General features: G+C 44.5%; 1 protein-coding gene across 1 annotated transcript in view; it reads right to left on the bottom strand.

Moving 5' to 3' along the window:
- Positions 1-487: 487 nt before the first annotated feature.
- LOC126412657 (probable cytochrome P450 6a20) overlaps positions 488-24504 on the bottom strand; it is a 121285-nt gene continuing 97268 nt past the window's right edge. The window contains exons 7-9 of the mRNA XM_050082360.1: positions 21155-21376; positions 6298-6558; positions 488-767 (exon numbers count right to left, since the gene is read on the bottom strand). Coding sequence (XP_049938317.1) covers positions 598-767; positions 6298-6558; positions 21155-21376 — 653 coding nt within the window. The 3' untranslated portion in view covers positions 488-597. The remainder of the gene's footprint in view (positions 768-6297; positions 6559-21154; positions 21377-24504) is intronic.

Genomic DNA, 24504 nt, shown 5'->3' on the forward strand with positions numbered 1-24504 from the left:
ACTTCACAAATCGAGGCTGAGCCATAGATGACGATTCTACTACAGCTACAGTATATCCGCTAAGAAATATTTATATTAAAAATAATTCACCAGATGATAATGCCTACTAGTCAATACCTACCATTTATTCACTGGTACCACTTGTAAGTAATAGTTATGCTGCAGTTCCATTCTCTGACAATACGTCTTTTAAAGTCAGTTTTTGTACTACGGTTTGATTCATATAGGACTACTTAATCAATTATATAAAAGTAATTTGTTTCGTTTCTACCTCATTAGATAGATATCACCAGGAACTACAAATAACTGTAGGATAAGTAAAAGCTTTGCTTAAGCACCAATTTTGTAAGTGCATACATAATTATTGCAGATTTTCACACACGATTTCGCGACCAGTGATGGAGAGCCGTCTTCTTTGAAAGTGCAGAATTTTTTGAAACCCATAACTCTTTGATTATGATCTCTTAGAAAGTGTTCTTAAGCAGAAAACTCTAACGAAGCAAACCTCTTTATTGATGCATATTTTAACACAAATACAGCCACATGTAAGAGAATATAAGATCTTCCACAATAACTGTCCTTTTTAGTCTTCTTCAGTTATGTAGGGAGAGGCCGGAAAGCAAGCCACAAGCCACCCTTGTTGGCAGTCAGGACAGACTTAGGGTCCATTTCGATAGATGCGGGGGTAAGTGGCGTGCAACATATTTCCAGACTGAGAACTATGGCCGCCACGCCCATCTTCACTTGTGAGAGTGCGAATCGCTGACCTGCAAAAGTTTCATTGCACGTCATACAGCTACAGTGTCCAGTTAAACAAACATATAACGAACATCTTACTACATATTACGCAATATGTAATTTCAACAATACCAATTATACTGCTGCAGACTTTTGTGTGACTAAAAGATTAGGTGGTAAAACATCTCGTTAGGAATTAAAATTATATGACATAATTTGAGACTGCCACATGAAATTACATGGCTTGAAAAGTTCCAGTGAATAATTATATACTGCTCTGTACATTTCGTTAACATACACAGTGGCATGGCAAAATACCATTTAAACATTTATAGAACTTATCGACTTCATACCGTAATACGTAGGTTGGAACTTAAACAGTGGCAACTATTTATTCACGACCGATACAAAAGAGTTACATGTTTGCACCTGTTACTCTCCTTCAATGTAGTCACCAGCGATGTGTAGAACCCGTTGCCAGCGATGTGGAAGGCGTAGTAGACCATCAGCAGAGCCTGTTCTGTTGATGGTGCGAATGCAGCGGTCTACTGCCTGTCGAATCTCTGGAACAGTTCTGAAGCGAATGCCACGAAGTGGTTCCTTCATGTTCGGAATCAAATCAAAGTCAAAAGGACTTCAGTCCTGGGAGTATGGTGGATGGTACAGTACTTCTCAGTCCCATCCACCGAACAGAGCAGCCACAACTTACGCTGTATGCGCCCGCGCATTGTCGTGGAAAATGATGGGTGGGTTGCGCAGAAAGTGTCGCCTCTTCTTTCGCAAAGCTGGTCGTTTTTGGAGCATGAACTGCGACCATGCGCATACAGCGCAGGCTGTGTGGCTGCTCTGTTCGGTCGATGGGACTGGGAGGTACTGTACCGTCCACCATACTCCTCGGGCTTAAGTCCTTGGGACTTTGATTTTATTCCGAACATGAAGGAATCACTTCGTGGCATTCGCTTCAGAACAGTTCCAGAAATTCAACAGGCAGTAGACCGCTCCATTCGCACCATCAACAGAACAGGCTCTGCTAACGGTATACTACGCCTTCCACATCGCTGGCAACGGGTTCTACACATCGCTGGTGACTACATTGAAGGACAGTAACAGGTGCAAACATGAAACTCTTTTGTATCGTTTGTGAATAAATACTTGTAGTTACCACTATTTAAGTTCCAGCCCTCGTAGTTATTTAGCATAACTACTTTCGAATTGCTGGAAGTCTACTGACAATTGGACGATCAGAAAGCTTTCTTTCGAAGCTCGTACAGTCCATAACCGGTATGTCAATAAGGCAAAATCGCATGAGCGTTGAGGCAATCACTCCACAGACGCACCAGATCGAAGACACACCTTTGATAAAGCACCGTGCCCTGCTGCGTGAAGAAGTCCATAACTGCCTGCTGCACATCCTTGCCCGACGGGAATCGTCGACCCGTCAAGGCATTATTAGACCAAAGGTGCGATAATCCCATAAGGAGAGGTCAGGACTGTAAGAGCACGTACTCAGGTGTCACCCACTTGTCCGTAATGGATGAGGCTGGGCCTCCCAGATCGATCGGTGCCTTATGTTGAATCTCGACCAGCACTCCACCATTTCACAACGGTGGCTTTCGACAGATATGGTGCTCCACACACATTGTTCAATTTTTCAAGCACGTTGGTCCTGTCTGGACGCATGTAGTAATAATGTCACAGTTTGCGTTTCCGCATTTACCGCACCCACGTCAGAAGACGTGAGTACCAACTAATTCTTTACCTACATGTCGGTGCTTATATACCCGCATCGGAGTCGCGCTACGTTGCAAATACGATGAAGCAGCGCGCTCAGAAGGAAACATTTTGATCATCCCGACCGCACCCGTGAAGTCCAGCAAAGGACAGAGAAAGCCTTTACAATTCTGCAAAGACAGCGCCATTCGGCAAGCTGATGTGTCGTGCATTTCTAGCCACATCAGACAGAAAAATAATTCACATTGGGATACCACTTTCTTTAGATTCACACACTACAAAAGCATGTGCGCTCTTCTGCGGGCATCATTGCTAATAGGCTTTCAACGAAAAGGAAAATTTGAGCGATAAGCCTCACCTCTTCAATTTTAAGGTGATGGACTACCTAGTTACCTACTCATTTCATTCTCCACAGCAGTGGCTCCTAGTAGTTCACAGCGGTTCGCAAACGTGAGCTACCACATAGTAAGACAGTTTTCTTTGATCTAGGGAAATAATAACTCTTTCCCTGAGTAAGCAGCTTTTCTTCTGAAGGTCCCACGATTTTCAAATCAAATGGTTCTAAGCATATGGGACTTATCATCTTAGGTCATCAGTCCCCTAGAACTTAGAACTACTTAAACCTAACTAACCTAAGGACAGCACACACATCCAAGCCCGAGGCAGGATTCGAACCTGCGACCGCAGCAGCAGCGTGGTTCCAGACTGAAGCGCCTAGAACCGCTCTGCCGCAGCGACCGGACCCACGATTTTCCAGGGAGGCGACAACGCATCTCTTTCGGGATTCAGGGAGGTGAGCCTGCCCCGAATCGAATCCGCTTCGCTGGTTAACTCAGAGGGCTGGTGATCCGATCAGTCTGTATGTAATTTTTAGGAGGTTTTCCACATCCAACCAAGTGAATACTGGGCTGGTAGCCACGTTCGGCCAAAGACACACCCTACGGAAACATTTGGAACAACGTTCTCAGACTTCAACACGATATTTACTCTAGATGCAGACAGATGACGTACACAGATTCCGCCTGGGGAGGGGGGGGGGGGCGGGGGCGTGGAGAGTAGGAGAATGGTGGCATTGTAAACGGCTTCCGGACAACTGTCACTAACAATGATTCAATCCATATAACATGGGTATGGACAAAGAAGAAATTAAATATTGATGAACGTAAATTTTAAGTTAATGAATGTCACTTGCTGGGTGCCGGAAAGTGATGTGTTCTTGTTCATCACTTGAAATCTGCAGTGTGAAAGGCACGATTTCACATCTCAGATTGTAACAACTTATCTCATGTTTGTCATCACGAAAGGGAAACTGCAGTCGAGAAGTAAGTGAGACAGGGACCGAGTCTATCTATCACCCGTGTTGTCCAGTGTCTATATTGAGGAAGCTGTGATGTAAACGAAAGAGAAATTAGAAAATTTAATTAAAGTTCAAGGAGAATAAAGAAAATGTTGTAAATGTGTTAGCGACGGTATAGGACCTGGAAGGTCAATCGAACTCAATACATAGTTTCTTGAGAAGCGGTTATAAAATGAATGTCAACAAAAGTAAAGCAAGTGTGGTGAAATGCATTTGAATTCAATCATTCGACGCTGAGGGGATTAGATTAGGAGACGAGACAGTAAAAGTAGTAACAAGATAACTGAAGATGCCCAAAGTAGAGATGATATTTGGTAACTTGAATATCAGTTTAACTGTTGAGAAGTCTTTTCTAAATGTATTTGTCTGTATTGTAGCACTGTACGTTGCGGTAACCTACAGCAATAAATAAATACATTTACAGTTATATTATGTTCCGGCCATCAAATATTAATACAATTTAAATCGCTGAATCCGTGTTTCCTGAAAAAAGAAATAAAAGTTCACAATACAGTAAAATTCTTCATGGTATCAGACCGCATCGTCATAATTTAAAATGTGCCAACGTTTCGGCCAGCGTTGCAGCTAGCCTTCATCAGGGCCTAACGTTAACTGCTAAATGAACACACTTGGTTCCTTAAATAGCTGCACGAGAAAACCGTGTCGTTACTTGATTGGCTGTAAAAGGAGGAGGAGGAGGAGTGAAAGGTATGCTTTATTGGTGTTTCCTTTATTATCTGTCATTGGCTGAAATAGCTGTTTTCTATTGGTCTCTATATTAATCCACCCCCATTGGAGGAGACGGACAAATAGCGAACAGGTGATGGCTGTGATGTCACACTGTTTCCATGCTGTCCAGAAGCCGGCTGCGGCGTGCCATTGCTTTGTGTGCTCGCGACCACTACTGCGGCTCTCCGCGTGTCTGCATGGGCCGCCACGGCTCTGCCGCCGCTCCGTAGCCCTGCTACTGCAGGCAGCCAAGACCTCGGAAGCTTGTACCCGTCCTCTCTATTCATGTTGGCGGGTCTTTTGGCTATTTCTATCGCCTCTCTAATCTTTCTTTTGAAAGTGAGAGGCTGTTTCGCCAGGACGCGGGCTTCTTGAAAAAATATTGGTTTCTCGCACTCGTCTCGGTGTTCCGCCACTGCTGACTTAGTGTGTTGTTTCAGGCGGATATATCTTTCATGTTCCGAGAGCCTTGTGCTAATCGGACGTCCCGTCTCACCTATGTAGACTAATCCACACGCACAACCAATTTCATACACGCCAGCTGTGTGTAGTTTGTCAACTGCATCCTTGGTAGAACCGAGCATGTCTGATATTTTGTTTCTGCTTCGGAAAATTAGTTTGATGTCGGCTTTTCGTAGAATTTTGCCAATACGTTCGGTGACCCCTTGTACATATGGTAACACAGCAATGCTCTGTGCCTCCTTCTCCTCTTCCCTATTAGTCTTCTCCCTTGTCGACATGGTGCTGTCTATCATTTGCTTCCCATAGCCATTAGTTCCGAAGATGGACCTGAGGCGTTCGAGTTCTGTCTTCAGATGTTCTTCGTCGCTTATCCTGTACGCTCTCTTCGTTAGCGTGTGCAGGGCGGACTTCTTCTGTGTGGGGTGATGGTGGGAGGAGGCGTGAAGGTACCTGTCCGTATTGGTTGGTTTCCTGTACACTTTGTGGCCAAGTTTACCATCAGGTTTTCGATAAACTTCCACGTCGAGAAAAGGCAGCACCCCATTCTTCTCTGTTTCCATTGTAAACTGAATTTTCCTATGCTGTTGGTTAAGGTGCTTGTGGAAGTTCTGTAACTCCTCTTCTCCGTGGGGCCAGATGACGAAAGTATCATCGACATAGCGAAGCCAACAATTTGGACGTAATGGTGCGGACTGGAGGGCTGTTTCCTCAAATGCCTCCATGAAAATTTCTGCTGCGGTAGGCGATAGGGGTGAGCCCATAGCTACACCGTCAGTTTGTTCATAAAATTGACCACTCCATTCAGCAGTCAGCATCCGCACAGCATCAACAGTACTTCAAGACAGCATCAGAAACGTGTCTACAGTCGCCCCAAAGAAGAGCCAAGTGGAGATTCTACAAGTCATTGTAGTTATCGTTCAATGGACTCAGGACTTGACCAGAGTTGATGACTGATCCTTGCAAATGAACTTTAAACTATCTCCAGACTAGAGTTAGTACTGTAAATTGTTACCAATCCATATTGCCAACATTTTTGTCGTTGCTATTGCCTAACTCTATCTGTCTCTGTGACGAGACTGTACAGTTGCTGCATGCAAGCAAGCTACCTGCTTTCGGTGGTTGTGGGTTCTCTCCATGTCCCATATTTATGTCTAACGTGAAGAGTACTGGGTGAATATAATAACGTCACTATAACCATATCATAAGTAGCATATATCATGACAAATGACGACACACTGAACTTACCTTTTAAAAACACAGCACTTAGTCTAGAAACTCACCCAAACAGGAGCGTGGCCCCATTCCAAAAGGTGTGAACGCTATCGTGGATAGTCGGTCCTTGTTGTCTGAAGAGAAACGTTCAGGATCGAAGACTTCCGGCTCTGGGAAGTAGCGAGGGTCGCGGTGCAGGCCCAAGATGGATATGACCACAGTGGAGCCTGGCTGCAACGTCAGGGAGTGGCCGGCAGGGGTCGTCAAGAGGTAGGCCGCCGTGCACGTCTTCTTCAGGTCGAATCCAGGTGGGATCAGCCGCAGGGTCTCTGCACATGGCAGGTGCAGGTTTGAACGTGACGCCACAATCAAACATAGAGGCTTGACTTTACAGGAGGTATTTGAGACTGGACACAGTGGCTGTGTCAGACGGACAGCGGGAAGAAACTATGTCTGAGGGAACTTAAAGTTTTGGACAATGCTGAGCAACACTGCCAACATAGACAACCATCTGCGAGGTCAATGTGTGGAAACATGGGACTAGTTGCAACGGATCAGTTTCGTGGACCTGAGGTGGGCGCTACACACTTCTAAACAGTGTCTGAACACTGCAACATATAAAACTGTAACACAATGTGTACTGCACTGAACTCCGCTGTGGCATCTAGATCTGTACATCTTGCTTAGGCGATGGTCAACAGTATGTACAATTTTTAGAAAATGCGTAATATTGTGCTGTCTTCAATATTGTTATATTATTTTGCTCCTGGTTTCGGTACTGAATCATCAGCAACGGCATCTGTGATGATTTTCTGACGTTGATGATGTTTCAGAACCGAAACCGGTAGAAAAATAAAATAACATTATTACAGACAGCACAGCGTTATGCATTTTCTAAAAAAAGTCTAGATCTGTCTTTAGGGAACCAAAACTTGGTAGACGACGAAGCTCTTTTTTCCATTTGCTGTTGTATCACTCCCTCACCCCACGTTGCGATGTGACTGTTTAAAACATATTTGTAAATTCAAAAACATTAATGTAGCAACATTAATTTCTGTGGAAATGTATCTCGAAGGATAAATATTTGCCAGATACAATAATTTTAATATTTTGTTTTAGATGGACATAACATATATTCGTAGTTTCTCCTCGTGTAGTTCACAAATAATACCCATAAAATGTGATTCTTATAGCTTTTTATATAAAATATGTACATATAGACGACAAATATATAATAAGAAACAAAACATTGTTCAATGTTGGTTTCTGTTTGTAATTAACTGAAAGTAGAATTGAAAAATATGTCTACAGAAACAGAGAAGAAACTTATAAATTGCAAAAATTAGTTCTCTAATAAAAATATGTGGACGATTTTATTACTTAGGTGTTCATATTGACAAGGCTCATTGTAAAGTAAGCCTCCCTTCTGATTTGTAAGCCAGTGTACTCTAAAGAGTAAGTGATTCGCCAGAAGGTAAAAAAATTAAATAAAATAAAATAAAAGGGTAAAAATATTGTCACGACGTGAGCAGTAAATCTACTATATTACACTCACTTCCCTCGCATATCAATTTTGATCGAACTTAAACTTATCTGTTAAAGAAAGACACTGGTATAGGAACTTGTCGAGATATGGGAAGCCCTTTCTCAGTGTGAAGATTAAAAGCTGGTAAGAGAGATGTTTGGTAGACACAGGGAGCCAGAATTCTCGGATCTTAGCAGTGATGAAAAAAACACAATGAAAACTATGACTGAATGCCTGTAATAGCGGCAAAAACAAAATGAGCCACTGGAAAACTCAGAAAATTAAAGGTCAAGTATTATTAACGTTTCAAATCGAAGGTGTAATATATAGTCACAGTTGTCTTGTAATTCTTAATTTAACTGAACGGTTACATAAAGCGAATGCACTTGAAGACTGGAAATAACAAATTTTCTATGATGCAGATTGAGAGGTTCATACGTCATACACAAAATTTTTGAAAGAATAACAACGTTAAAGTTTATGGGTAAATTATCAGATTAATCTTTGAAGAGGATGGAGATTACATTGCAGAGGACGGTGAAGAACTGAATAGTGAAGAAGAAGATCTTATGAAGTTTATAAAAAAGAAAGGGTCAGAAATAGGAGTGAGGCTAAGTGATGCCTAGGTAAATAGTCTAACAACCTTGTTGTGGCATTATGTAGATGTATTTAGTGGTGTTTGAGGATACTCAAATTTTTTCAAAAAATGGTTCAAATGGCTCTGAGCACTATGGGACTCAACTGCTGTGGTCAGAAGTCCCCTAGAACTTAGAACTACTTAAACCTAACTAACCTTAGGACAGCACACAACACCCAGCCATCACGAGGCAGAGAAAATCCCTGACCCCGCCGGGAATCGAACCCGGGAACCCAGGCGTGGGAAGCGAGAACGCTACCGCACGACCACGAGATGTGGGCAAATTTTTTCAATGTGTTAATTTTATATAAAACACTGCTAGAAAAAAAAGTGCGACAGCCTCAAAAGTTGCCATTTTATTGACAAGTGATGCGACAGGTAGTTCATCATTGTAGTAGTGCAAGTTAGATAATTCAGACCAAATGAAACATACATGTTACAGTAAAGAGTGCTCAAACAGTCGCATCACTACACAGCGCACCCCTCACCTGGTGACAATGCAAGCGTGTATTCTCGCATGCAAATGATCGTACAGGTGCCGAATGGCATCCTGGGAGAGATTTTCGCAAGCACCTTGAACCTTTTGTTGCAACTCGTCAGTCGTTCTTGTAGGCTCTGGAGGACGAGTGAGTTTCCCTTTCTCTACATCACATATGTGTTCAATTGACGAGACAGCTGGTGATCTTGTTAATAGGGAGGTAGTTGTAGACAGTGCAGGGCATAGTGCGTCGGAGTAGCCGTATGTGGACGTCCATTTTCTGGAAGAAAAATTGCATCATCTTTCTGTCGAAGTAATGGCAGCAGCACGAGGATAATACCGAGTGCAATGTAGTGGCCACTGGTTACTTTACCTTGCGGAAACACCATATGTGACCATGAAGCCTTGGGTTCGGTTGTGTGTCGTAGGCAAATGCACTCCCAAATAGGCCGTTCCTACATGTGTATGGCCATCACTAAAGTACAAAAAGAACCTCTGTCATCACTGAAGAGAAAAGAGTGCCATTCCATTCTCCGTCGACTCTTTCACATCATCAGAGTAGCGGTGCTTGACATTGTCATAGTGTTAGCCTGGTCACAGGTACATATGATCTTCGTCCTACTACAAGCATAGGGTTTCCAATAGTCCTTAATGACACATCACATAGAACGTGTGCCCAGATTTCTTCGCTGGATGATATTCGGTCTGCCACTACTGCTCTCAGAATACATCGATCTTGACTACACGGATGTCCAGAACCTGGTCTTTGGGTGTGGGAATGTTCCACAGATCACTGCAGAGAGCAGTGACACACCACCTATACATTGTACCCAATTGTGCACCAACCAGTCGACACGTTCGTCCAACTTCTCTCACGTTTGTAATGCGACTCCGTTCAAATGATTGAACTTATTCAATAGCAGTATATACTCACTGACGGGGCATGATTGCACCCTAAAATGAGTGTTGCAAGCACTGTTACCAGTAAATTCAGCACAGTTACTGCTTGCAGAGTAAAAACAGAGGGCGGACAGACAGGCCTCTAGAACGCCATCTGATCGCTGATGACTGTGACAGGTGGATCACTAACACTAGAACCTCTCAGTATGCACATATTGTATTTTGGTGCCATTGAACTCATTCCTCCGGCAGTGTAATGTTCAAACTGCAGAAAGCCTGTTGCTGGATAAGACATTCGAAAATGGGAAAGAACTGGGATAACTGAAAGAAGTAGAAGTCAGGTAACACTTCTTCAGTAATTGTCGCAAAATGTGGTGTCAGTATCAAATTACTCATACATACAGACGTATGAATACATACGAATGTTTAATGATGAATATAGATGAGTTATTACATGAGTTTACGTGAATTACATTGATATCAAGCCTGTAGCAATTGCTTTTCATCAACTACCTGGTTCCTGAATCAAGGAAATATGTATTTTCTGTATTATAGTAAATGTTGTCAATACATCTACATCTACATTTATACTCCGCAAGCCACCCAACGGTGTGTGGGGGAGGGCACTTTACGTGCCACTGTCATTACCTCCCTTTTCTGTTCCAGTCGCGTATGGTTTGCGGGAAGAACGACTGCCGAAAAGCCTCCGTGCGCGCTCGAATCTCTCTAATTTTACATTCGTGATCTCCTCGGGAGGTATAAGTAGGGGGAAGCAATATATTCGATACCTCATCCAGAAACGCACCCTCTCGAAACCTGGACGGCAAGCTACACTGCGATGCAGAGCGCCTCTCTTGCAGAGTCTGCCACTTGAGATTGCTAAACATCTCCGTAACGCTATCACGCTTACCAAATAACCCTGTGACGAAACGCGCCGCTCTTCTTTGGACCTTCTCTATCTCCTCCGTCAACCCGATCTCGTACGGATCCCACACTGATTAACGATACTCAAGTATAGGTCGAACGAGTGTTTTGTAAGCTACCTCCTTTGTTGATGGACTATATTTTCTAAGGACTGTCCCAATGAATCTCAACCTGGTATCCGCCTTACCAACAGTTAATTTTATATGATCATTCCACTTCAAATCGTTCCGCACGCATACTCCCAGATATTTTACAGAAGTAACTGCTACCAGTGTTTGTTCCACTATCATATAATCATACAATACATGATCCTTCTTTCTATGTATTCTCAATACATTACATTTGTCTATGTGAAGGGTCAGTTGCCACTCCCTGCACCAAGTGCCTATCCGCTGCAGATCTTCCTGCATTTCGCTACAATTTTCTAATGCTGTAACTTCTCTGTATACTATAGCATCATCCGCGAAAAGCCGCATGGAACTTCCGACACAATCTGCTAGGTCATTTATATATATTGTGAAAAGCAATGGTCCCATAACACTTCCCTGTGACACGCCAGAGGTTACTTTAACGTCTGTAGACGTCTCTCCATTGAGAACAACATGCTGTGTTCTGTTTGCTAAAAACTCTTCAATCCAGCCACACAGCTGGTCTGATATTCTGTAGGCTCTTACTTTGTTTATAAGGCGACAGTGCGGAACTGTATCGAACGCCTTCCGGAAGTGAAGGAAAATAGCATCTACCTGGGAGCCTGTATCTAATATTTTCTGGGTCTCATGAACAAATAAAGCGAGTTGGCTCTCACACGATCGCTGTTTCCGGAATCCATGTTGATTCCTACAGAGTAGATTCTGGGTTTCTAGAAACGACATGATACGCGAGCAAAAAACAAGTTCCAAAATTCTACAACAGATCGACGTCAGAGATATAGGTCTATAGTTTTGTACATCTGCTCGACGGCCCATCTTGAAGACTGGGACTATCTGTGCTCTTTTCCAATCATTTGGAACCTTCCGTTCCTCTAGAGACTTGCGGTACACGGCTGTTACAAGGGGGGCAAGTTCTTTCGCGTACTCTGAGTAGAATCGAATTGAAACTTCCTGGCAGATTAAAACTGTGTGCCCGACCGAGACTCGAACTCGGGACCTTCGCCTTTCGCGGGCAAGTGCTCTACCAACTGAGCTACCCAAGCACGACTCACGCCCGGTACTCACAGCTGTACTTCTTCCAGTATCTCGTCTCCTACCTTCCAAACTTTACAGAAGCTCTCCAGCGAACCTTGCAGAACTAGCACTCCCGAAAGAAAGGATACTGGGGAGACATGGCTTAGTCACATTCTAGAATCGAATTGGTATCCCGTCAGGTCCAGTGGACTTTCCTCTGTTGAGTGATTCCAGTTGCTTTTCTATTCCTTGGACACTTATTTCACTGGGTGTTGTGTGATGTCCTTAGGTTAGTTAGGTTTAAGTAGTTCTAAGTTCTAAGGGACTGATGACCATAGATGTTAAGTCCCATAGTACTCAGAGCCACTTGAACCATTTGAACACTTATTTCGATGTCAGTCATTTTTTCGTTTGTGCGAGGATTTAGAGAAGGAACTGCAGTGCGGTCCTCCTCTGTGAAACAGCTTTGGAAAAGGTGTTTAGTATTTCAGCTTTACGTGTGTCATCCTCTGTTTCAATGCCATCATCATACCGGAGTGTCTGGATATGCTGTTTCGAGCCACTTACTGATTTAACATAAGACCAGAAGTTCATAGGATTTTCTGGCAAGTCGGTACATGGAATTTTACTTTCGAATTCACTGAACGCTTCACGCATAGCCCTCCTTACGCTAACTTTGACATCGTTTAGATTCTGTTTGTCTGAGAGGTTTTGGCTGCGTTTAAACTTGCAGTGAAGCTCTCTTTGCTTTCGCAGTAGTTTCCTAACTTTGCTGTTGAACCACGGTGGGTTTTTCCCGTCCCTCAGTTTTACTCGGCACGTACCTGTCTAAAACGCATTTTACGATTGCCTTCAACTTTTTCCATAAACACTCAACATTGTCAGTGTCGGAACAGAAATCTTTGTTTTGATCTGTTAGGTAGTCTGAAATCTGCCTTCTATTACTTTTGCTAAACAGATAAACCTTCCTCCCTTTTTTGTATTCCTATTTACTTCCATATTCAGGGATGCTGCAACGGCCTTATGATCACTAATTCCCTGTTCTGCGCTTACAGAGTCGGAAAGTTCGGGTCTGTTTGTTATCAGTAGGTCCAAGATGTTATCTCCACGAGTAGGTTCTCTGTTTAGTTGCGCGAGGTAATTTTCGGATAGTGCACTCAGTATAATGTCACTCGATGCTCTGTCCCTACCATCCGTCCTAAACATCTGAGTGTCCCAGTCTATATCTGGTAAATTGAAACCTCCACCTAAGACTATAACATGCTGATAAAATTTGTGTGAAATGTATTCCAGATTTTCTCTCAGTTGTTCTGCCACTAATGCTGCTGAGTCGGGAGGTCGGTAAAAGGAGCCAATTATAAACCTAGCTCGGTTATTGAGTGTAACCTCCACCCATAATAATTCACTGGAACTATCCACTTCTACTTCACTACAGGATAAACTACTACTAACAGCGACAAACACGCCACCACCGGTTGCATGCAGTCTATCCTTTCTAAACACAGTCTGTGCCTTTGTAAAAATTTCGGCAGAATTTACCTCTGGCTTCAGTCAGCTTTCCGTACTTATAACGATTTCAGCTTCGGTGCTTTCTATCACCGCTTGAAGTTCCGGTACTTTACCAATGCAGCTTCGACAGTTTACAATTACAATACCGATTGCTGCTTGGTCCCCGCATGTCCTGACTTTGCCCCGTACCCTTTGAGGCTGTTGCCCTTTCTGTACTTGCCCGAGGCCATCTAACCTAAAAAACCACCCAGTCCACGCCACACAACCCCTGCTACCCGTGTAGCCGCCTGTTGCGTGTAGTGGACTCCTGACCTATCCAGCGGAACCCGAAAACTCACCACCCTATGGCGCAAGTGTGTTTCCCTTTGGCTTAAGTGTGTCAGTATCAGAATTTGTCAATTTCTTATACTGTGTATTTGGACAGTAACAGAAATCAAAGTTAACTATTTATTTAGCTCACATAAAGAATCTAATGAGTATTGCGAGGAGCATTATTCTTTCAGGAGAAAGATTTGTGTTAAGTTAAGGAACGGAAGAGTGGTTTTAAAACTAGAGAAAAGTAAATCTGCCTTGAGTGAGTAAAAATTTTTAGATCTGCACTTCACCAAGACTAGTGTAATTTCTGATACAGATAAAAATAGAAGCAGTTAATGAATTTTTAGAACGTTCGGAGAGAAAACAATTACAATACCTTTCATTAATCGATTTTATAGAAAACATATAAGTGGATAGTGTATGAATGAACTAATTTATACTATCTTTTGTAGAAATATGTTACATGGATGTAGGATCCAAAATGTTAAGCGACTTTTGAATCCATAAAGCCAGCTTTGTGTAACGGACGTTATTTAGACCTTACCTAATATCGTCACCTTTCGTATCTTACGACTTTAGCTATTATGGTTTGGAAGTTTTTTAAATTTAAGGAAAAGTCATAAATGATGAAAGTAGACAGCAATCTATTCCTTTTTCTAGTAACTCTTAAAGCATGGAGGGTATATTCGGTAACAGAGAGTGTTCCTTTCTGTACACTGGGCCTTCATTATGTTTAAAAGCTATTTAGTACGACATGAAACTATAGTTTATCCTGATCAAAACGCATTGAGTTATTTGCAAGGACGTCGATTGGATCACCGACGCTTAATCATGTGGATCACCTTTCTGTCAACAACTTGATTATGAAATTAATTTGTAAAAACTTTGGAAAGTGTAGTTGCTGATGCAGTCACAATTGCCAATGGGGGAGACTGAAACACAGATAAAATTCTTGATAAAATCGTAGCTTACACTCATAAAAGTTATGTTCGTTATGGCGTGTAAAACTGTTTGTATAAATTTAAATAAAATTTGTAGGTTTACAGTGCGACAAAGAGGTAACGAAGCAAATGTCGAAGGGAAAGATAAGTAATAGCAGTTGCCAGCATTATTATATAAAACAGAATTCCCCAAAAAAACCATTGACCTAGTTATCACTGACGTTTATGGTCCACTTTAAAGTTCGAAACGAGGATACAACGTTATATTTCACGTAGTGGATTTATTCACAAAGAATGCCATATTGTATGCAATTAAAAAAGCCACAAATGAAACTTATATTAAAAATAGAAAAATTATTTTGTTCACGTGGAAAGCTATTGTATCAAAATAGTGGATCGCTTACGTGTCAAAAACGTAGAACCCATTGATTGAAACAGAACATGAAAAGACGCATTTAAATTTCACCATCCACATAGTAATACGGCAGAAAAATAGATGACACAACTAGATGGACTTGTAGAATATATTGTACTCAAAAACACCCTACTCGGATTTATTATGTTATCGATTCAAAGATAATATGGATAGTTTACATTACATCCCCACAGGAATTTCGCCATATGCAAACATTTTTGACAAAATGTCTATAAATATTGTCATTGAGATCATTCAAAATGCACTGTGTTCACCTACTTTTGCACAAGAGAGAGAGAATTCGTAGTCAAAGGAGTGTGAAGAAGCAGAGGGAGACTAGGACAAGGAGACCTGATACTAGTGTAAAAGTGAGCCAGTTTAAAGATGGAAACCTGGTATTAGAGAAAACAAGAGAAATCAGTGATCATGGTTTACTGTCTGTTATCATTACATAAAATACCAAGTGGAAATTACTCTTTCAGACCGTCGTCGGGTGTTTCCAGCTGACGTTTTATCTGATTGTGCCAGACAAGAGTCATTTTTAAAAACAGGAAAAAAAGTTATCACGCTACATGGAAACTTACGTGACACTGAGAAGCAACCACTTGAGTGCGAGGTCGAAAAGGCCAATGATTTTTATGGCATTCGACGCCCCACGTATTGTCTACTACGCAACCACAATATTAGCTGCTAATGACAACTGGGAGTGGCACTGGAGGCAGCTAACGGTGAGTGCAGCACGAGGCTAAGGGGCTTAGTTGAACTGCTTAGTCGACGAGTAACTCACAACAGTGCTTGTAGTGGTGTTGATACAAAGCAGAGTAATGACAACGGTAGACAAAGCAAATATTGCGTTACATCTACATCAACAGTTGCCGAAGTTGACGCTTCGTCAGAAAGGGATTTCGCAGAGTGAGAAAGAAGTGGCGGTTGAAATATTGATGTTCCTGCAAGATGATCCAGTGACATGTATGGTGTCGTACACGCTCGACTGTGCGGAGGGTGTACATGAGGTTTACAGTGATGACGATACGTGCTTAACAGGTGAAAGTGATGAAACTTCCTGACAGATTGAAACTGTGTGCCGGACCGAGACTCGAAGTCGGGATCTTTGCCTATAGTGGGCAACTGCTCTACCAACTGAGCTACCCAAGCACGACTCACGACCCGTCTTCACAGCTTCAATTCTGCCAGTTTGGAAGGTAGGAGACGAGGTACTGGCTTGGGTAGCTCAGTTGGCAGAGCAGTTGTCCGCGAAAGGCGAAGGTCCCGAGTTCGAGTCTCGATCCAGCACACAGTTTTAATCTGTCAGGAAGTTTCATATCAGCGCACACTCCGCTGCAGAGTGAAAATCTCATTCTGGAAACATCCCCCAGGCTGTGGCTAGGCCATGTCTCCGCAACATCCTTTCTCCCAAGAGTGCTAGTTCTACAAGGTTCGCAGAAGAGCTTCTGTGAATTTTGAAAGGTAGGAGACGAGGTACTGGCAGAATTGAAGCTGTGAAGACGGGTCGTGAGTCGTGCTTGCGTAGCTCAGTTGGTAGAGCTGTTGCCCGCGAAAGGCAAAGGTTCCGAGTTCGAGTTTTTGTCCGGCACACTATTTTAATCTGTCAGGAAGTTTCGTATATCGCACACTCCGCTGCAGAATGAAAATCTCATTCAGGTGAAAGTGATACTGACACAGGTATCGAGCCCAATAGTTCACTCACAATGTCACACAGGGAGCCTCAAATCCCGTCTCCAGTGAAACGTGATAAAGGACAATTGTTGTCAAAGGAGCAGATACTAAAAGTAATTACACTCCTGGAAATGGAAAAAAGAACACATTGACACCGGTGTGTCAGACCCACCATACTTGCTCCGGACACTGCGAGAGGGCTGTACAAGCAATGATCACACGCACGGCACAGCGGACACACCAGGAACCGCGGTGTGGGCCGTCGAATGGCGCTAGCTGCGCAGCATTTGTGCACCGGCGCCGTCAGTGTAAGCCAGTTTGCCGCGGCATACGGAGCTCCATCGCAGTCTTTAACACTGGTAGCATGCCGCGACAGCGTGGACGTGAACCGTATGTGCAGTTGACGGACTTTGAGCGAGGGCGTATAGTGGGCATGCGGGAGGCCGGGTGGACGTACCGCCGAATTGCTCAACACGTGGGGCGTGAGGTCTCCACAGTACATCGATGTTGTCGCCAGTGGTCGGCGGAAGGTGCACATGCCCGTCGACCTGGGACCGGACCGCAGCGACGCACGGATGCACGCCAAGACCGTAGGATCCTACGCAGTGCCGTAGGGGACCGCACCGCCACTTCCCAGCAAATTAGGGACACTGTTGCTCCTGGGGTATCGGCGAGGACCATTCGCAACCGTCTCCATGAAGCTGGGCTACGGTCCCGCACACCGTTAGGCCGTCTTCCGCTCACGCCCCAACATCGTGCAGCCCGCCTCCAGTGGTGTCGCGACAGGCGTGAATGGAGGGACGAATGGAGACGTGTCGTCTTCAGCGATGAGAGTCGCTTCTGCCTTGGTGCCAATGATGGTCGTATGCGTGTTTGGCGCCGTGCAGGTGAGCGCCACAATCAGGACTGCATACGACCGAGGCACACAGGGCCAACACCCGGCATCATGGTGTGGGGAGCGATCTCCTACACTGGCCGTACACCACTGGTGATCGTCGAGGGGACACTGAATAGTGCACGGTACATCCAAACCGTCATCGAACCCATCGTTCTACCATTCCTAGACCGGCAAGGGAACTTGCTGTTCCAACAGGACAATGCACGTCCGCATGTATCCCGTGCCACCCAATGTGCTCTAGAAGGTGTAAGTCAACTACCCTGGCCAGCAAGATCTCCGGATCTGTCCCCCATTGAGCATGTTTGGGACTGGATGAAGCGTCGTCTCACGCGGTCTGCACGTCCAGCACGAACGCTGGTCCAACTGAGGCACCAGGTGGAAATGGCATGGCAAGCCGTTCCACAGGACTACATCCAGCATCTCTACGATCGTCTCCATGGGAGAATAGCAGCCTGCATTGCTGCGAAAGGTGGATATACACTGTACTAGTGCCGACATTGTGCATGCTCTGTTCCCTGTGTCTATGTGCCTGTGGTTCTGTCAGTGTGATCATGTGATGTATCTGACCCCAGGAATGTGTCAATAAAGTTTCCCCTTCCTGGGACAATGAATTCACGGTGTTCTTATTTCAATTTCCAGGAGTGTACGTATGTGGAAGACCATCCGCAGCATAGTAAAACAAACAATTACGAACAGATGTCGAATAAGATCGCAGCAGTATAACCGTGTAATGCATAAGAAAAACTACTTATATTCAGGACAGGACAAGGCGCACTTGTTACAAGAACTGGTTTTTGCGCATTTAGAGGATGCTCGATAGAATTTACAGGATGTGCATGATAGTAATTTACTACGTTAAGCACATCAAAATGTACGCGACATAAAGTGAGTTTAAGGGACATAGCGGATGGTTGCATAACTTCAGACAGTGCTACAGAATTGAAAGACGTAAGATAAAGAAATTTCAAACAAATGGTCAAGTTGACGATGCTCAGAAACTCAGGAATAGGCCCGAAAATTTGCCGATGAGATAAACAAACTTATCCCATCGTTTAGTATGGAATGTTTTTCCAGTTCCGACCGGTCGAGATTTGAAGAGGAAATGTATGTGAAGGGAACCCTGGAAACTAGAAGTACCAAGAGAGTTGTATCAAATTGTTGTGTACATAGTTCCGTGTAGTCAGCGCGTACACAACTTTCCCACTAGAGCGCGCCCCGCTAAGCACAACGGCGCAGGCGCAGCGCTCGTCCGTCTCCGCTCTACGAGACGGCGCTGCCATAAAGACGGATCAAATTCTGCTTCCGCCGATTCGCGTATTAATATGTAACGCAGCCAGTGAGATTGCTGCTAACGCAGAACCTTTTCTCCTCGCGGATCACACTCGCGCAGTGATACCTGAAAGCGCGAGGCATTATAACGAGTGTACAGACCTCCGATTCGTCAGTCTGCATTAGTCTGTACCAGTCCATAGTCAAGTTTCAGTCTGCACCTAATAAGATTATCATATTCCTGTACATAGCCATGAAGAGAAATGTATAGACATTTTGTCAAGTATCAGAGATATGTGAGAATAAGATTAACGTACCAAGACCAAAGGAACTGCAGATTGTCAATTGTAAATAGCATCCAGAATCAAGTTAAGTAATTTTATGCTTATTATTATTTTAATAAATGTGTGTGAAAATTAATCAAGTTCTGTTTAAAGATGGTCACCATCAATCTGCTACTCTAAGCTTGCAAGTGGCATTTCTATCGTCTGACCTAACGGCAGAGGATAAACACGCCATGATAAGACCTCGAGACATATTGCTGACACACGCCTACTTCGTTAGAGCGACAAGTCAAATAATCTCATGGTGTGTGTACCGAAGGTCTTACAGTACGCACACCACACAAATCAACTAACATCAGTGCCTGAACGCAGTTGTTATCACCGCGTTACACCAAAATGATTCTTTTTGCATTCTTTGAGAGTGTATATCTAGCCGTACATCCTGTACAGTTTGTACCTCCCATGGAGTGCGCCATCCATCTTGGTGGTGCGTACCTTAGTAATCACTGTGCCCCACCATTTCTCATTGGGTGTTCTGGTGAAAGCTAATCCTGAGTGTAGACGATGTCCGTTTTGTGAAATGTGATACATACATCTCATATAAGGTTGATCTCTGCACTTCCCGGACATTCATTTTCTGTCGCTCTCCAATCAAAATACTGAGTCATTGGCAGCTTACATTTTTCCTCTCATAGTTGTTAACAAGATATTATGAAATGAGCCCTACTAAAGACTGAACATGCGACCTCGCACTCAAGGGGTTCCTTGTGAGTCGCTCAGTCCTCAGAAAACTAGTCAAGTTTCTTGATAAAGAATTGATCGCACAGCAGAATTTGAGAAGATGGTGTTTGATGTCGAGAGAAGATTCATCGATAAGCGCCCTTCATTTTCTGTAGACTACTGGTTATCCTTTCAAACATTATCTATGATCGAAAATTTTATACAAGATTGAACCCTTCGTTTTAATAAAAAACAAACTATTCATTACCAGAATGAGATTTTCACTCTGCAGCGGAGTGTGCGCTGATATGAAACTTCCTGGCAGATTAAAACTGTGTGCCGGACCGAGACTCGAACTCGGGACTTTTGCCTTTCGTGAGCAAGTGCTCTACCATATTTTTTTGTGTTTTTGATCGTTGTGTTTGGTCGTTGCGGACGTCACATGACATCCTTCAAGATCGTTTGTTGGTCGCTCCACTCAGTTTTTTTTTTTTTTTTTTTTTTTTTTTTTTTTTGTATTATTACAGAGGCCAACTAGCTCTCTGACCGAAGACGCTGAGCTACCGTGCTGGAGCTGAGCTACCCAAGCATGACCCACGCCCGGTCCTCACAACTTTACTTCTGCCAATACCTCGTCTCCTACCTTCAAAACTTTACAGAAGCTCTCCTGCGAAACTTGCAGAACTAGCACTCCTGAAAGAAAGGATACTGCGGAGACATGGCTTAGCCACATCCTGGGGGATGTTTCCAGAATGAGATTTCCACTCTGCAGTGGAGTGTGCGCTGACATGAAACTTCCTGGGAGATTAAAGTTGTGTGCCGGACCGAGACTCGAACTCGGGACCTTTGCCTATCACGGGCAAAGCATGGCTCCGCAATATCCTTCCTTTCAGGAGTACTAGTTCTGCAAGATTCGCAGGAGAGCTTCTGTAAAGTTTGGAAGGTAGGAGACGAGGTACTGGCAGAAGTAAAGCTGTGAGGATGAGGCGTCAGTCGTGCTTGGGTAGCTCGGATGGTAGAGCACTTGCTCACGAAAGGCCAAGGTCCCGAGTTCGAGTCTCGGTCCGGCACACAGGTCTAATCTGCCAGGAAGTTTCAAACTATTCATTAAAAAACATAAGTTGCTTAGATCAAAGTATTCATTTTAAAATTCTCTTAAATTTACGTAATTTTTACAACCTAAATTCGGAACACTCTGGATATGTCCCGTACGTATACTATGTGAAGACAAAAGTGATAAGTGTAGAACCAAGGTAAGGGAGGCACTGACCTGAGATGACCATGTCCAGGTAAGTGGCCTCTTGGATGACGTCGTAACCCAGCTGCCCTCCACGCTTGCTGAGAGCTTCCTGCAGCTCCTGCCGCAGCCGCTGCTGCACGTCTGGGTGGAGCGCCAACTCGTACAGCACGAACGACATGGCCGTGGAGCTGGTGTGCACGCCGTCCGTCATGAAAGTCATTATCTGCGCCGCTATGTCCAGGTCCGTGAAGACTGCAATGGCATGACATCGTGAGCTACGTGACACATTAGTTTCCCAACATACAAGCATGAAACCGTCGGATGAAGTCACTTTCTGCTGTGATTAGTAAACTTCTTTGGTTGTATAGAGCATATCAAAATTGAAGACGCAAAAAGACAATGGCAGAAGATACTACAGGCGAAATCTACTTTGTAACCACGGGTCTGCCGGCCGCGGTGGCCATGCGGTTCTAGGCGCTGTACTCCGGAACCGCGCGACTGCTACGGTCGCAGGTTCGAATCCTGCCTCGGGCGTGGATAGTCCCCCATTCGGATCTCTTGGCGGGGACTACGCAAGAGGACGTCGTTATCAGGAGAAAGAAAACTGGCGTTCTACGGATCGGAGCGTGGAATGTCAGATCCCTTAATCGGGCAGGTAGGTTAGAAAATTTAAAAAGGGAAATGGATAGGTTAAGGTTAGATATAGTGCGAATTAGTGAAGTTCGGTGGCAGGAGGAACAAGACTTTTGGTCAGGCGAATACAGGGTTATAAATACAAAATCAAATAGGGCTAATGCAGGAGTAGGTTTAATAATGAATAAAAATAGGAGTGCGGGTAAGCTACTACAGACAGCACAGTGAACGCATTATTGTGGCCAAGATAGACACGAAGCCCAAACCTACTACAGTTGTACAAGTTTATATGCCAACTAGCTCTGCAGATGACGAAGAAATTGATGAAATGTAAAAGAAATTATTCAGATAGTGAAGAGAGACGAAAATTTAAGTCATGGGTGACTGGAATTCTACAGTAGGAAAAGGAAGAGAAGGAAACGTAGTAGGTGAATATGGAATGGGGCTAAGAAATGAGAGAGGAAGCCGCCTGGTAGAATTTTGCACAGAGCATAACTTAATCATAGCTAACACTTGGTTCAAGAATCATGAAAGAAGGTTGTATACATGGAAGAACCCTGGAGATACTAGACGGTTTCAGATAGATTATACACTCCTGGAAATGGAAAAAAGAACACATTGACACCGGTGTGTCAGACCCACCATACTTGCTCCGGACACTGCGAGAGGGCTGTACAAGCAATGATCACACGCACGGCACAGCGGACACACCAGGAACCGCGGTGTTGGCCGTCGAATGGCGCTAGCTGCGCAGCATTTGTGCACCGCCGCCGTCAGTGTCAGCCAGTTTGCCGTGGCATACGGAGCTCCATCGCAGTCTTTAACACTGGTAGCATGCCGCGACAGCGTGGACGTGAACCGTATGTGCAGTTGACGGACTTTGAGCGAGGGCGTATAGTGGGCATGCGGGAGGCCGGGTGGACGTACCGCCGAATTGCTCAACACGTGGGGCGTGAGGTCTCCACAGTACATCGATGTTGTCGCCAGTGGTCGGCGGAAGGTGCACGTGCCCATCGACCTGGGACCGGACCGCAGCGACGCACGGATGCACGCCAAGACCGTAGGATCCTACGCAGTGCCGTAGGGGACCGCACCGCCACTTCCCAGCAAATTAGGGACACTGTTGCTCCTGGGGTATCGGCGAGGACCATTCGCAACCGTCTCCATGAAGCTGGGCTACGGTCCCGCACACCGTTAGGCCGTCTTCCGATCACGCCCCAACATCGTGCAGCCCGCCTCCTGTGGTGTCGCGACAGGCGTGAATGGAGGGACGAATGGAGACGTGTCGTCTTCAGCTATGAGAGTCGCTTCTGCCTTGGTGCCAATGATGGTCGTATGCGTGTTTGGCGCCGTGCAGGTGAGCGCCACAATCAGGACTGCATACGACCGAGGCACACAGGGCCAACACCCGGCATCATGGTGTGGGGAGCGATCTCCTACACTACCCGTACACCACTGGTGATCGTCGAGGGGACACTGAATAGTGCACGGTACATCCAAACCGTCATCGAACCCATCGTTCTACCATTCCTAGACCGGCAAGGGAACTTGCTGTTCCAACAGGACAATGCACGTCCGCATGTATCCCGTGCCACCCAACGTGCTCTAGAAGGTGTAAGTCAACTACCCTGGCCAGCAAGATCTCCGGATCTGTCCCCCATTGAGCATGTTTGGGACTGGATGAAGCGTCGTCTCACGCGGTCTGCGCGTCCAGCACGAACGCTGGTCCAACTGAGGCGCCAGGTGGAAATGGCATGGCAAGCCGTTCCACAGGACTACATCCAGCATCTCTACGATCGTCTCCATGGGAGAATAGCAGCCTGCATTGCTGCGAAAGGTGGATATGCACTGTACTAGTGCCGACATTGTGCCTGCTCTGTTGCCTGTGTCTATGTGCCTGTGGGTCTGTCAGTGTGATCATGTGATGTACCTGACCCCAGGAATGTGTCAATAAAGTTTCCCCTTCCTGGGACAATTAATTCACGGTGTTCTTATTTCAGTTTCCAGGAGTGTATAATGGTAAGACAGAGATTTAGGAACAAGATTTTAAATTGTAAGACATTTCCAGGGGCAGATGTGGACTCTGACCACAATCTATTGGTTATGAACTGTAGATTAAAACTGAAGAAACTGCAAAAAGGTGGGAATTTAAGGAGATGGGACCTGGATAAACTGAAAGAACCAGAGGTTGTACAGAGTTTCAAGGAGAGCATAAGGGAACAATTGACAGGAAAGAAATACAGTAGAAGAAGAATGGGTAGCTTAGAGGAATGAAATAGTGCAGACAGCAGAGGATCAAGTAGGTAAAAAGACGAGGGCTAGTAGAAATCCTTGGGTAACAGAAGAGATACTGAACTTAATTGATGTAAGGGGAAAATACAAAAATGCAGTAAGTGAAGCAGGCAAAAAGGAATACAAACGTCTCAAAAATGAGATCGACAGTAAGTGCAAAATGGCTAAGCAGGGATGGTTAGAGCAGAAATGTAAGGATGTAGAGGCTTATCTCACGAGGGGTAAGATAGATACTGCCTACAGGAAAAAGGAGACCTTTGGAGAAAAGAGAACCACTTGCATGAATATCAAGAGCTCAGATGGAAACCCAGTTCTAAGCAAAGAAGGGAAAGCAGAAAGGTGGAAGGAGTATATAGAGGGTCTATACAGGGGCGATGTTCTTGAGGACAATATTCTGGAAATGGAAGAGGAGGTAGATAATAATGAAATGGGAGATATGATACTGCGTGAAGAGT

This window comes from Schistocerca serialis, chromosome 7 (genome assembly GCF_023864345.2).
Source record: "Schistocerca serialis cubense isolate TAMUIC-IGC-003099 chromosome 7, iqSchSeri2.2, whole genome shotgun sequence".
In the NCBI taxonomy this organism is placed as follows: domain Eukaryota; kingdom Metazoa; phylum Arthropoda; class Insecta; order Orthoptera; family Acrididae; genus Schistocerca; species Schistocerca serialis.